Below are 16,327 nucleotides of genomic sequence, written 5' to 3' on the forward strand. Positions count from 1 at the left end.
TGCTTTATTTTTTATTGCTAAATTGTGTTCTATTATATTAATGTAACACAAATTGGTTACCCATTTAGCAGCTGATGAGCATCTGAGTTGCTTCTATTCTTTGTTTATTATAAATAAAGTTTCCATAAACATTTGCATACAAAAAACCCCAAAACAATAGTTTGCACAAAAAGTAGAGAGCTCTTCCCCATGTGTACTATAGGGCTTTGGAGGGCAGGGACTTTTCTTATTTCTTTAGCAGTGCATAGAGTTTTGAATGGAATAAGTTAAACTTAAATAAGACAGAGAAAGGTATTGATTCTGGAAATTATTTAAAATAGAGATCTTGCATTTGCAACGACGTGGATGGAACTGGAGGGTGTTATGCTGAGTGAAATAAGTCAATCAGAGAAAGACATGTATCATATGACCTCACTGATATGAGGAATTCTTAATCTCAGGAAACAAACTGAGGGTTGCTGGAGTGGGGCGTGGGGTGGGAGGGATGGGGTGGCTGGGTGATAGACACTGGGGCGGGTATGTGCTATGGTGAGCGTTGTGAATTGTGCAAGACTGTTGAATCACAGATCTGTACCTCTGAAACAAATAATGCAATATATGTTAAGAAAAAAAAAAAGAAGAAGATAGCAGGAGGGGAAGAATGAAGGGGGTGAAATCGGAGGGGGAGACGAACCATGAGAGACGATGGACTCTGAAAAACAAACTGAGGGTTCTAGAGGGGAGGGCGGTGGGAGGATGGGTTAGCCTGGTGATGGGTATTAAAGAGGGCACGTTCTGCATGGAGCACTGGGTGTTATGCACAAACAATGAATGATGGAACACTACATCAAAAACTAATGTGATTAACATAACAATAAAATTTTTTTTTAAAAAGAACTTGTACCTCCCCTGGGGGGGGGAAATTTACCAATTAAAAAATAAAATAAAATAAAATAGTGCTCTTGGGGCGCCTGGGTGGCTCAGTCATTAAGCGTCTGCCTTTAGCTTAGGTCATGATCCCAGGGTCCTGCTCCGCGGGAGGCCTGCTTCTCCCTCTCCCACTCCCCCTGCTTGTGTTCCCTCTCTCACTGTGTCTCTCTCTGTCAAATAAATAATTAAAATCTTTAAAAAAAAAATAGCTGCTCTTGGGGTGCCGGGGTGGCTCAGTCGGTTAAGTGTCCTACTCTTGATTTTGTCTCAGGTTGTGATCTTGGGGTCCTGGAATTGAGCCCCGCTCCGCACTCAGCAGGAAGTCTTGTCCCTCTCCCTCTGCTCCTCCCCCGACTTGTGCATGCTCTCTTGTTCTCTCTCGCTCTCTCTTTCTCTCTCTCAAATAAACAAAATAAAATAGCTGCTCTTTAGATCTCAACTAAGAAAGTTCTAGTCTCTCACATTGACTAGCCTTATAACTAACATAAACTCCTCCTTGTTTTGGCCTTGGTTTTCTCATTCATAAAATTCTGATTCTGCAAGGCAGGTAAATCAAACACTGAAAGCTATAATCCATCATATTACTTACTAATATATATTCTACCCTTCAAAAGTATATAGTCCCTGAACTGTGATTTTACAAATGCCTAATTTTAAAGGTTCATCTGTGAATTCCACAGAATTCCATAAATATTTTTCATTTATGCAAATTGAAAAGTTTGCCTTCCATTTTTTTTTTTTTTTTAAAGATTTTATTTTATTTATTTGACAGAGAGAGACACAGCGAGAGAGGGAACACAAGCATGGGGAGTGGGAGAGCGAAAAGCAGGCTTCCCGCTGAGCAGGGAGCCCGATGTGGGGCTTGATCCCAGGACCCTGGGATCATGACCTGAGCCGAAGGCAGACGCTTAACGACTGAGCCACCCAGGCGCCCCTGCCTTCCATTTTTTAATAATGTAGTTGAATCACACTAATATTTTAAGTTATTTTAGTTCTTGTTTTCATTGAAGGGCCGGGAAATGTGAAAGACCTGATTGCAAAGGGAAAAAAAACAAAACTGCTGAATTTATCTCACTTTACATTTTAAAAAAGCTTTAGTCATGAATTTGGAATACTTGTGATGGTGATGCACAAATAATATTTTAAATATTCTTACTCCAAATTTACTGATTTAATAAAAATTTTTATATTTTCCTTCCTATACTGTAACATCTCATTAAAATAAGAGACTAACTGCATTTATGTACAAATCAAATCATGCATTCTTCCTTTCATATTTATTTGGTTCCTAGATTGCTGGTGGCAAAGATTGCTTTAAAATTAAGATCCGGAGTCTCTCTTGAATTAGTAGTAGGTATTGGTGAGAAGAGACGCACAGTGTGCATCAGGCCTCACCAGCGGCAGTGATTTCTGCCAGTGGTTCTCATCCTTCCATCCATAAAGCAAGCAGAAAACCAACTTAAGCTCTCCAGGTCAGATCTGATAGCGAGAAAAATAGTCCTCAGGGAATAGAAAATCCAGTCTTTGTGCATACATTTGAGAATCAGGTTATTATTTCTTTTTAAGAGCCATTTTTTTTCCTTCCTTTGCAGTACTTGTGAAAAGTTTCTACAGAGATGTGTCAGATATGGTGTATGTCTAACAACATAGGCAGTAACTAAGTTAATCCATTTCAAAATATAGGTTCACGTTACAGTAAATTTTTGAGTGCTGAAGTGGAAATTTCATTTAATGAAAAGAAATAGGATATTTTTCACTGAATATAAGCCAGTAGATGTTATTTACATGAATTCACTTGTTCCTTCTCTCTGTGAAAGAATAGGCGATACAGGGAAAAAAAAAAACACAACAACATAATAGAAGATGAGAAAAAGTGAGTTAGCAGAACATACGTGGGTAAATGCTGTGAACAATAGGGGCAAAGCATTATCTGTACAAGGTAAACATGTTGGTTTTAAGACGTAAGTGTAAGAAATTTATCACAAACATTTTCTTATATGACAACTATAAAATTGAGGTTGTTCAAAAGGGATGTTTTAAATATTCACATTAAAACTCTTTAATTCCATCATTTATAAGAAAGAACTATTCTGCATTTCTGTATAATTGATTTACTTATGTGGCCATTAGTGTATTAAGTTTATCAAAATAATATCAATATTTCATGAAGATTCCATCATATCACTTTTGTTTTATACGATTCAAATCTTGATAATTATCATTTTGGTAAAACTGACTCACATGTACATATTTTCCAATAAAACACACACTCATAACTCACATGTATATATTTTCCAACATAATCATAGCCATGTCTTGAGTATTTTTAGGTGACCTATAATGCATGTCCTTCATTTTAGAAATGTACACTTTGTTTTACATGAAGAGGTAATCATTTAATATTATCTTTGTGAATTTATAATGCATTATTTTTATATAAGATGTGTTAAATGATTTATTTATATTGACTTATATAGGAACCTTCTATTCCTTACTAAGTAAAAAGGTTAATTATAGAAAGTATGCTTTCTTTTCTTTTTAATTTAAAATAATTGAAAAAAATTCTTTTGAACTTAATAAGTAATACAGCAAGAGGAGATAGCTCATACTAAAAATGTTGCTAGGTAATTATTGAGTTTTGGAATTAAAAACCTGGAATTATGCATTCTTGGACTGTATTTTTATAAAAGCAACATGGAATAGTGGAAATAATGGAATAGAACTTATTGAGAACATAAAGTGATGTCTTTGGTCTACCCTTTTTACTTGGAGTGGAATTCAAATTCTGTTATATCAGTGGTACTTGTTACTTATACTATCTTGAGCTTTCAAAGGCTTTTACAGAAGTAATATTATCCGTTGTACACTATCCTTTTAAAGCACATCTACAGATATTTAGAAGTTTGTTTTTGACACAATTAAGAAATGAACACATAACCAAAATATTTATTAGTGCTAATTAAAAGGACTTATTTTTAATATACTAAGTAGAAAAGAAATATTGTGAGAAATGATGAAAATGAAAAACCAGTGGGAATATTTATAAAACAACATTGGTTTTTATATATGAATAACTAGATATATTAGAAAAATTTCTTTAAAATGCCCTGCAAATATCAGTTGTATTTTAAGTAAGCTTGATGCCTCAGAACTACCAACTTATATCTATTATTTTATGAAAGGCTTCACTTCATAGAGTTGCAAATATGGGATTTCAAAAGTGAATTTTGATATAAAGCAAGCATTATTACAGTGTTCATAAATATTTAGGATTTTATTTTATTTTTTTATTTTATTTTATTTTGATTTTATTTATTTATTTGAGAGAGAGAATGAGATAGAGATAGAGAGAGAGCATGAGACGGGGGAGGGTCAGAGGGAGAAGCAGACTCCCTGCTGAGCAGGGAGCCCAATGCGGGACTCGATCCTGGGACTCCAGGATCATGACCTGAGCCAAAGGCAGTTGCTTAACCAACTGAGCCACCCAGGCGCCCCAATATTTAGGATTTTAAATGAAAATTTAAGATAATATATTTTGGTCTAATTTTTAAGAACTATGATATATATATATTACATATTTACCACATTTATATTTTTCTTTTCAAATTAAAACCAATATGTTAAGTGTAGTTAAATCTGAAAATTCATATTTCAGAACCTTAAAATGTAAAGTATCTAAATAAAGAGAGTTGTGAAAAGAAATAGTTTTAATAATCTGACAGTTATTTTAATTTTATTTGTTCCTATTCCCAAAGGTCATTAAAATGCTTAAAAGATCAAAATCCTTTATTTTTAATCTCATCAATTGTAAATGTTTAAAGAGAAATTTAAAAATTATTTAAAAAGTATCTCTGACAATGTTTTAACAAGAATGTTGGTGTCAATGTGCCCTTTTGCCTCTGTTTAATGCCATGTGTCAATTATTTACAGATCCTGTGGTATTGTGGAAATTCCCAGAGGACTTTGGCGACCAGGTTGGAACCACATAATTTTTAAAAAACATTTATAATTGGAGTACTGTGATTATTACTACTGTTACTGCAGCAACTACTACTACACATGAATTTCTATCAATATTTTCTCTTCACCAGTTGTGAGGAAAAAAATCACCATGTGTGCAGAATGTATATGGAAAATCTTTTAAAGTTACCAAGTAGATGGGTGATGAGGAAGCCTTTATATTAAAACTAGTAAGAACTGAATGTTTACAGTTTCAACATATTTTTACACTCTTTTAATCTATCAATGGAACATATTTGGAAACATTTAAAAATTTTTCCCATCAAAAAAACTTGACAATACCATACTTTGTTGAATACCTTCCTATTATTTCTGTCTACTTGAAGTAGTAACTGCTGTAAATAAGTGGTTAGTTCTCTCCTTTTACAGTGATGTCTGAATCATTTACATATATGTTGAATTGATGATATTTTCTTATTTTTATGTAATTCCTATCTATAGCTTTACTTTCTTAAAAGAAAATGAGACTTCAGAATGAATTTATTCCATTTGTATTTTGGATTATAGTCTTTTATAGTTCCTTAAGTATTTAGTATGACCAAAATTATGAGTTATTTTGACATGATATATGTAAATAGAAAAATCTTTAAAATTTTATATTATAGATTTATCATTTTGAAATGAATTAAATAATACATGGTTAAAATACAGATTTCAGTTTTTATGGAACTCTGATGAACATATTCTTTTTTTTTTTTGCCTGCAAAGAAATGGTATAAAACACTCTTGTCACTGTTAAAATTAAAAAATTTACTAGTATAAGCTTAACCATAAGTTAAGTTCACAGATATGATTCTTAAAATTCTCTTAATTTATAAAATTGAAGGCTGACAAAAGTATTTGTTTAAAGCAGTTCATTCAGAAATAAGTATACCGAAAGTGATTTTGATATGTGGAAGGATAACTTTCTACTCGTGAAAATCTATATGTAAGACTAGGAAGTTACGCTGAAAAAAATCAGTAAGTGGGCATTTTTTAAAAAGATTTATTTATTTATTTGTCAGAGAGAGAGAGAGAGAGCGAGCACAAGCAGGGGGAACAGCAGGCAAAGGGAGAGCTCCTGCTACTGAGTAAGGAGCCCATTATGGGACTCAATCCCAGGACCCTGGGATCATGATCTGAGCCAGACAGACGCCTAACCGACTGAGCCACCCAGGCGTCCCAGTAAATGGGCATGTTAAGTATTAATTCAATCTAATGCAATCCTTGACTACTTTTCACATAAAAAGACGGGTATGCACTCTTAATTTGTTTTTAGCTCTTTAGAGAAAGAATAGATTTATAAATACCTTAAGTATGCAAAAGAAGTTCCTACAGTGAAGACTTGATTTGGATATATGATGTATAATTGGGTTTGTTTTAAAGTAATGTATAGTTAGGTTAGAGCCTTCCTGACTCATTTTAGCATTTTGAAATACTATTCTTCTCTTGGTATTCTTGATTCTTTCTTGTCCACTGACCCAAGAACAAACCTCCCGTCCAGGTCATGTTTTCTGTTGTGTTTTATTTTCTACCTCTTAAACTGCCCCTGAGAATTCCTAGGAAATTTGAAGACTCCTCACTTTGGGTTCATGTAGGGGCATCAGGTACTTGTTGAGTTCAGCTACAGGAAGTTTTTCAGCGAGACTATCGCTGTCCCTCTCTGTGACAAATGTTGTTTTGTTTTCCAAATTTGTGAGGCCAGTAGAACATTAATAAGCCTTTATATACCTAGTAAAATGTAAAAGTAGTTAACTGGGTAATGGTGATGAATGTTCAGAATTCTAGTTCATAGCAATTCTTATACACTTTTTTGAAGGTTAGGACTGAAAGGAGCTTTAGATACCATTTTGTCTAAACACTTCACATTATATCTGAAGAAACCAAACTTCATATGGGAATCTAGCCAAGGGCCTTGAAGAATGGTTTTGCTATATGCTTTTTGGTGAATATTCTGAATACTACAGATGATTTAAGTACTCTGTGTATATTTCTCATCTCTCTTAGCACTTACTGTTGTGTACTATCTACTTCTTGCTAAACAGTCTTTTCACTGGATCTGAGACTTGCTTCAGTAATAATAATTATTAATAAGCTCTTTATTTAGCTCTTACCATGCACTGGGCAGTATACTATGTACTTTATGTGCATAATTCATTTTATCTTCAAACCCACCCAGTACTGCTAGGAGATAGTATCATGCCCCAGAGTGAGGGTTAAGAAACTTGCCTAGGATCACATTGCTTATCAGAGGCAGAGCTAAGATTTGAAGACAAGTTTGTCTAACTCAAAACCATGTGCTATTAGCAATGAAGCTATATTCTTTCTGCTTGGAATGCTGACCCGGATCCTACTCACTTATTTTATTTTAGCTCTTGTAAAAATAGTTTATCATAACAGTTCTTTTCCCCTCATTATCTTTATAATTTGAAATCATTGTGTTATTTAATCCAAAGAAATAGTATCAATTCATTACCCTTTGGTTCTACTACATGGAGTTGTTGGTTCATCATAGTTGTTGATTTGTTACAGGCTCCTCAAGTATGTCTTCCTTCTTTAGTTGGTAGAACCAGTGGGACAATTCAAAGTCACATTTCAGGGGCTGTAATTTGATTTTTTGGGGCGGGTACAGTGGAGAATTTTGTATAGGGAAGTAGGAGCCGGGTTTGGGTAACATTAAAGGCTTTGCTAAAGAGTTGGTCCTTCAGATGAACTTGAGGAGAGTGTGGTATAGCAAAATAAGTATGTTAGGAAGATTAGTCGGGAAGAGATTTCCATATGGATTGGTTGTGGGATAAACCGTAAACACGGAAATTAGTTGGCTATTATAGTAGTTCAGCTGAGGGCATCAGAAGGATCTGAAAGGGTTGGTTACATTAGGAGTGAAAACGAAGATGAATGTAAGGGGGAAGGAGGAAAGAGGTTGCTTGCAGGGGTGCTCTGTGGGGCATGGGGTAGAGAGGAATAGTGACAAGAGGATGAATTTGCTTTTTGTCCCTCCAAGAAATGTCGAATTATCTTTGTGTAAGTGGTGGATGGGACTTTTGGGGATTGGAGAAGAACGGAGAAGTGTTTTACAGCCTGAGGAAATACAAAGCTGTGAGCAAATTTGAGGATTGCTAAATTGAATTGATGTCAGATTTATGTTTTGCAAATACATTGAGGGCTCTGGCAGAGAAGACTAATGCAGACCAAGTCTTCCCATCCATGCCACTGATACTAGCAGTATCCCTTCATACATCTATGAGAGGTTCACAGCTTCTGTATAAAAAGAGTAATTTTGTTTTTTTGCTGCTATCAAGGTAATCTCTCCATTGCCCTTAGTTCTCTGTTGTTCACATTTATACTTAATGGCTTCAGGCTCTTTTTCAGAATGCTTAATTCCTCCCTCCCCCACTCTCTGCTTGTCATTTTCATGCTTCATGTTTCTATGGCTTTGCTGCTTGCATATAGCAGGCCCTCTTTGGGCCATGGTTAGCCTGTGTTTCTTGAGTGAGAGGAGTCAATCTTTGTGAGAAAAATACACTTTTAGAGAGGGGTCAGAAATAAAATCTTATAGATCCTGGAATCAAACAGATATGTGTTTGAATACTAACTCTGTATTTATAGATTGTGTGAAGTATTGCTTTAGATAGGGACTTAATCTCTCTTAGTTACTCATTTGCAAAATGGGATTGATTTTACTGATTTGACAGAATTACAGGGTAAGGATGAAATGATGTGAAGTCTGTAAAGCGCTCAGCACCACGCCTGGCTTGTGGAAAACACTCCATAAGTGTGAACCAGTAGTTTTGTTAAAGTATTGCAAAGCCAGGAACATTTATTAACTTACGATGAGGCATAGATAAAACTGCTTTATGTAGAATATCGTTTTTATAGGTGAATAACAAGTTTGAGAATTTTACTGCTTATAGACCTTCAGGAAGATTTATAATTTAATAGCATAAGAGGTACTAATATGTAAAAATTCTTCTGTCGTGTGTGCTTTCTGAAATTTCTGTGCCATTAGTTGATGAATGACTACAGTGGATATCTGCTGTTTAACTGGCCAAACTGTTACTTTTTGGTTTGTCATTTTTATGAAAATCTTAAACTGCGTTTAAGATTTCTTTTTATCAGCATGGCTATCAGCAGAAGTCATAGGACCATGGAACCATGATCTTTTAGTAATGGGCAAGACATCAGAAATCATTAAGACCATTTGGATAGGAAAGAAGATTATGAAGAGCTGACCCCAGCTCATATGTCCTATTTACCTTCAGTCTTGCAGTACTTTTCCTGTTTTCACACAAACTGCAGGCCTTTCATGCTTCTGGGCCATTTCGTATGCCTCAGATGCCCTTTTCCTTTTTCTCCGATGTACTTTCTCCATAATGCAAATGAAATGTTTTATCTGCTGTGGTATTTTGAGGTATTCCTCTTTTGTGATCCAGACTCATTTTTGTATTAGTATGCCTGCCATGTTACCTGAGTAACCTGGATTAGTTGTTCTTGTGTGTCTTATTTCAGTGAATGCTCCTACTTAAGCTCCTTTCCCAAGCCAAGGACTCTATGTATTTATTTTTTACTTCTCTTTCCCTCACTCAACTGCTATTCCCAATCTGTCCTCAGATCCTATTCCTTGTGCCTCTTTTATGTCTTGTCAGTCTCTCCACTTCTCTTTATTTCTAGGGTCCTTTCCTTAATTTGTATCTTCCTAACTCTTCTGTTTTTGTGCCTATTTAATTTACCCTCCACAGTGTAGCTAGAATGATCTAAAAGACAATGGAATGATCTCTCTAAAAAACAAATACTGCTTCTCCTATCACTACTGTCATTGGTTCCTTACAATGTGCCAGGCACTTTCTAGGTACTTTGCCTGTGTTAGCTCACTGAATCCTAATAATGCCTCTATGAAGTGAAGGGACTACTACAGTTCCCATTTTACAGATGAAGAAACAGAACTACAAAGTACTTAATTTACATGGCAAAAGTCACACAATTAGTAAGTGGTAGAGCCATTATTCCAAGCCAGACACTGACTCCAGAACCCATAGTCCTGAAGACTCATGTAAACTCACTGCTCCCCATTGATGCCTTCAAGATAAGGTTCAACTTCTCAACGTGATCAAGTTCCTTGTTTCACATCTTTTGTTTACATCTTTAGCCTCCTATTTCTCTGTATCCCTTTCCTTTCTCCGTTTAAGAAATGGTCTGTATTTTATAGTGAACATTATTTTCTCTTCTGTACCATTTATTTATATTCTGTCTTTGAACATGTGTCTTTCTGTCTGAAATGCTAATCTCCTACTTGCATTCCCTTTTGCCTGTCTTTCTAGTCTTGGCTTAGAGGTCATTTCCTCCAAGAAGCCTTTTCTTTATGTCACAGGTCTAGATTGAATGGACCTCCTGGGAGTTCCCTTGGCATTTTATGCTTCCCATATTATGCCACTTATTAGATCTGTCATTTTCCTTACTTTCTATTTACCCCATTAGACTAAATGACTCTGAGGCTAGTATTAAAGAATAATTTTTAAAAGAAGATATAATCATGACTCTAATGCAAATGTAACATTTCATTTTTCAGTTTTTTTTAAACTCGTTAGTTGATGAGGGTGTGAGTAAAATGTTGCATCCTATTCAAAGGAGAGCTCAAAGTAGCAGAATTGTATAGATAAATCAGGAATGCTGTAATAAATGTACAAATAGACATAGAAGTGGCTTTATCCACATGGGGAGGGGTGAGGGAGGAGGGCAGTCAGTTGTCCCTCTATGAAACATGTCTGTGGACAAATATTATTTGTATTGCTACAATTTACAGAGTTGTAAAATAGCTTCAAGACAATGAAAGTCACAGAGCCCCTAGAAGAATGTGTTAGCAATGGCTTTTTTCCCAATGAAAACAACCAGTAATCTTTTGGTTCAATTCAATCTTTTAAAAATTTTTCCTATAGTCTTCTTCCTCTTACAAGCATAATAATTTCAAAGAAAGATTATTCTAGAAAACAAAACAAATCATGTTTCTAAGGGTTTGGCCTGATTATTTACATGGGTGCAGCAAGAGAGTTAATTTAGGCTACAAGCCTCCATGAATTTACTTTACCCACCTAGAACCATGCAGTGTAGAACAATTGCCATGTCTACAAAATTAACTTTTTTCCAAGAAAGTTTTCTTTTTTTTTTTTTTTAAAGATTTTTTATTTATTTATTTGACAGAGAGAGACACAGCGAGAGAGGGAACACAAGTAGGGGAGTGGGAGAGGGAGAAGCAGGCTTCCTACGTGACCCTGGGATCGCGACCTGAGCCGAAGGCAGACGCTTAACGACTGCGTCACCCAGGCGCCCCCCAAGAAAGTTTTCATAAGGAATTTCAGATTAGATTTTTAGAATCTCTTATTTACTATCCCAAAGCTAGGAAACTAGGCCCAAGCAAATATCTTTCCCAGATTTTACATATACTGCCTATAACTTTGGTTGATTCTTCTCAAGATTCACAAAATTTGTTAAGGTTCCTGGTCTATGAGGAAGGGACCCTCTTTAACACATTTAAGTTTGGACCGTGTCAACCAGGCATCTGGCCACTTTTTCTGGGATGACTTTGTAGGCTCCATAAGTATAGCTAACCTTTGTTCCTTAAAAGTGCCTTAGCATGGATGATTAAACAAGCATCTTTCTGAAAAATGACACTTTAAGACCTTGGTTGTGCAATCAATTTTCCAGTTATATACTGGTAAAATGAAAGACTTACTGAATTTATGCAAAAAAAATATTGCTATGAAAAATGAAGGGACTTAGAGTTTCTGAATTCAGGGAGGGAGGGAATCAGTGAGAATAAGATGTGATTTAAAAATATTTCAGTTTATAGAAGCAGAGTTTACTAAATTGTTGTAGGTTACAGACAGTGTAGGAAGAGGAGGAAGGGCTTCCTTATATGTCCAGAAAATAGATCATGAAAACAGCATCAATAATATTTCAAACAATAAAATTTTCCTCATTATTATTCAATACAAAGCAATTAATTATTGTTTTGCTGGATTTTGTCTTAACAGTCTCATGAAACTTGCTGCTTCTTGACTAAAACGAGTCTTGGAAGTTTGGCCTTAGTCCACTGGAATGGCCTGAAAATTATCTAAGTGATGTCAGTTCCAAGGCCTGTCACCAGTAGTCTATTCTTCGAAGTGTCAGTAGTTTGAAATACCTGATACAACCTTTTTCCAAGGCTCTGAGACCGACCTACTTTGTTAAAAACACAAACTCTGGCCTGTAGCTTACAGCGGAGCCTTCAGGCAAGCATCAGAAATTAAACTAAGCTACCTGTAGATGATAGAGGCTTAATGGTTATGGTTAATTTATTACCAATAATTTTCAAATGTGAAAGGTCTGGGGAGAATGGGCAAAATATGTGAAGGGGATTAAGAGGTACAGACTTCCAGTTACAAGATAAATAAGTCACAGGGATGAAAAGTACAGGTGGGGAATATGGTCAATAATATTGTAATAATGTATGATGACAGATGGTAATTGCACTGATTATGGTGAGCATTGCATAATGTATTGAATTGTCGATTCGCTATATTGAATACCTGAAATGAGTACAACATTATATGTCAATTACAGTTTGCTAAAAAGCCAAACCAAACCAAACAAAAACAAAAACAAAAACAAAAGAACAAAACCCAAAAGCAAATGTGAAAGGTCTGGTAAGGGTTCATAATAAAAATAAAATATGAAAAAGAAAATTTGGTTGTTTCTGTTATATGAAAAAGATAATAAAGCCACTCAAAAAGGTTTTAGAGAAAATGTCTCAAAGAGCAAGGAGTAAGACCCTTTCTTTCTTTCTTTCTTTCTTTCTTTCTTTCTTTCTTTCTTTCTTTCTTTCTTTCTTTCTTCTTTCTTTCTTTCTTTCTTTCGATTTTATTTATTTGACAGAGAGAGAACACAAGCAGGGGGAGTGGCAGAGGGAGGGGGAGAAGCAGGACCCTGAGATCATGACACAAGCGGAAGGCAGACGCTTAACCAACTGAGCCACCAGGCACCCAAGACTGTTTTCAAAGGAGTTAAAGTTATATCTGATTTATAAAAGTAGGTGAATAAAATTTGAGGAAAAATCTTGAGATATAGCCTACAATAATCCTGAAACATAATATAGCAAGAATATACCAAGAATATCAAGTAAAGAGATTGAGGATGTCTGGAGTAGGGCCTAGACAAATATATTTTTGTAGAACTTCATGTGTAAGTCTGATGGGCATACCCAGTTGAGAACCACTGGCCTAGAAGATGCCAGGGATTTAAAATAAAGAAGTAAAATAAAATAAAACAAAATAAAATAAAGAAGTAAAGGTTATGGCCAAGTAAACATTTTAAATAATAACTGAAATTATAACTGACAATATTATATTATTGTTGTCTAATATCATTGAACAAAGTACTGCCAGGACTCTAATAAATATAGGAAAACCTAACAACTATTTCATAAGAGATTTGATCATTGTCTTTCTAGAGAGTAAAACATACTATGGTCAGCAAGGGTATTGGTGTTTCTCTAGGGACTTCCTATACAGCATATGATTTCTGAAATACTCATATTCATAAAATTTACATATATACAAGTTCACCCTAGGGCAGGCTGAGCATCTCTTCTCATTTTCCAGCTTTTTGTGTGCATCTCTTATAATAATAACATATCAAATGAACCAAATTATTTCTAGCATCTCATTTTATAAGGTAAGAGAACATATCTCTGTACTTTTCAAGGAACCTCTAGGAAATGTCCAAGATAGTTTTAGTTATAAAAACATGTCCTGGAAGTTTTTGACTTTTTCTATATTCAGAATCTGAGTTTGGGAAGGCAAAATTTAAAAAGTTGTTAGAAGATTGGAATGTTTGACTAAGATGGGATCCAAGAAGCAACACTTGGTTATTTGTTTAATCAATGTGACAATGAAATATTTAAAATAAATATGGTCAGGAACACTATTGAATAGTTCTTTAATAAATGAACTTTTTTACTTTTTCTCCCCTTCAATAATAAAAGACATAACAAAGAGGGCACATACTGAATGGAGCACTGAGTGTTATACACAAACAATGAATCATGGAACACTACATCAAAAACTAATGATGTAATGTATGGTGATTAACATAACATAATAAAAAAAAGACATAGTGAACTCAGGACTAAGTGCAGAAATTATTCTGTTAACCCACAGGATAACTTAACAGTCTCAGGAAACCTTCTGCTTCTTGACTAAAATGAGTCTTGGAAGTTTGGCCTTAGTCCACTGGAATGGCCTGAAAGTTATCTAAGTGATGTCAGTTCAGCTACCTCAGAGGCATACAGAGGTAAAAATAACTTTTTACATTGTAGGCATAGGCATTAATCAATAATCGAAGGAAACAAGCCCAAGTAGTTGAGTGAATTTTAACAATTTTCATAGCTTCTTTCAGAGTCAGGTATTATCAAAAAAGACAGACAAAAGTTACATTTTAAGTTTTGTTTCATTGTGCCCTCTCATATTTAAAAACAAACTGACACTTTAAGACATATTTCAGAGATGTGCAAGGCCAAACTAATTTCATTATCATCATCACCATATTTATGTTGTTTTAACATGCAGTGCATCCATGATTGCTGTTTGCAAATGAATTTTATTTTTATTTTCTAATGCAGTAAGTTTCAGTATTCAATTATATATGATTATATAAACAGTAGTTCTTCACTCCTCAATAACTTCCAAGAATACAGAGGTTAAAAAAAAAAAAAAGCCCAAGAATTGCTGTTTTTAAGACAAAACTATTCTTTGAAAACAAAAGTATATACACAGTTGTATTTATCCAACGCTGTTGTTCCTAGTGTAGTCTTAACCACTCATTAATTACAACTTTTAACCTAAGTAACTAACTTCTGTTTCAAAGAAAAAGAAAAACTCTGAGGGGTGGATAACTGAGAACTTTCTGTCATGCACAAGCATTTTAGCAGATGACCAGACTTCATGAATACCCGTAATACAACTTTCTGAAACCATACACATCCCATAAACAGTGGAGAAAATTAGCACATTTATTAAAATGACCCAAAGGCATAACCATTTTATAGCATACAAAAATAAGAAGCACATAGACTTAAATTATACTTAGTAATCAATATTTTAGTATTCTATCTTGGAAATTACCTGGATATCCAATAGTTATACATTAATTTACTCAATTTAATACCAGTTTAATATTTTGGTAACCTAAGATTTTGGAAATTATGTTTAAGCAGGTATATAACAAAATGTAATTATGTTTAAGCAGATATGTAACAAAATATAATTACTTTTGAAATAAGTTTACCAGAATAATGATTCAGTTTAGTTAAATAGAAATTTACATTTTTTTAATAACCTTAAACATCGTATCATGTTAGCCTATTTGTTCAGTACACCTGCATAAGTTTAGGAAAAATAAGCCCAAGTAGAATAAATCTACCCTTGTATTATATTTAACATTGATAAATCAGAGAAGACAGCTATATTTATTAAACCAAAATGATAAACTTAGATGAGTATGCTCATCTACCTTAATTATGTGAATTTGAATTCTCTAAGAACTTTTTTTTGAGGTTTAGCCCATTTGAAGTTTTGGAAGTTCAGTTTCCTTATTCTATAGGACTTTTAGGGATATTCACTTTATGTATATACCTCTCTATAAGCCATTCAGAACAGAGATCCTTTATTAAAAAAATTTTTAAAGACTTTTTTAGAGCAGTTTTTATGGTTCATGACAAAATTGAGAGGGGGTGCAGAGATTTCCAATATGCCCCCTGCTCCCCAACATGCATAGCCTCCCCCATTATCAGCATCACTCACCGGAATGGTGCATTCTTTTTACCAAGGATGAACATACATTGACATATCATAATGACCCAAAGTGTGTAGTTTACCTTAGGGTTCACTCTTGGTGTTGTACATTCCGTGGGTTTAGACAAATGTATAATGACATATATTCCTCATTATAGTATCATACAGATAGTGTGACTGCCCTAAAAATTCTCTGTGCTCTGAGTATTCCTCTCTCCCTGTCATTCCCACCCCTAGCAACCACTCATCTTTTTTTTGTCTCCATGGTTTTGCATTGCCCAGAAAGTCATACAGTTGGGATCATAAAATATGTAGTCTTTTCAGATTGGCTTTTTTCATTTAGTAATAGGTATTTAAAGTTCCTTCATGTCTTTTCATGGCTTGATAGCTCATTTCTTTCAAGTGCTGAATAATTTTCCATTGTGTGTATGTACCACAATTTATTTATCTGTTCACCTGCTGAAGGACATCTTGGTTGCTTGCAAGTTTTGGCAGTGATGAATAAAGCTGCTATAAACATCTGTACAAGAATTTCTTGAATTTCTTCAATATATATTTTATTGATACTCTCCAGAGTTAGGGAAACATTTCACAGT

At 34.5% G+C, this 16,327-nt stretch overlaps 1 protein-coding gene across 4 annotated transcripts in view; it reads left to right on the forward strand.

The window, feature by feature from the left end:
- Nucleotides 1-16,327, forward strand: part of DENND1B (DENN domain containing 1B) — a 269,024-nt gene that overhangs the window by 61,611 nt on the left and 191,086 nt on the right. For all 4 annotated transcript variants that reach the window (XM_032422402.1, XM_032422401.1, XM_032422404.1 and 1 more), the window contains exon 3: nucleotides 4,840-4,883. In XM_032422402.1, the coding sequence (XP_032278293.1) occupies nucleotides 4,840-4,883 (44 nt within the window). The remainder of the gene's footprint in view (nucleotides 1-4,839; nucleotides 4,884-16,327) is intronic.

The sequence above is a fragment of the Phoca vitulina genome, unplaced genomic scaffold (assembly GCF_004348235.1).
Source record: "Phoca vitulina isolate PV1807 unplaced genomic scaffold, GSC_HSeal_1.0 scaffold26, whole genome shotgun sequence".
Taxonomy (NCBI): Eukaryota; Metazoa; Chordata; class Mammalia; order Carnivora; family Phocidae; genus Phoca; species Phoca vitulina.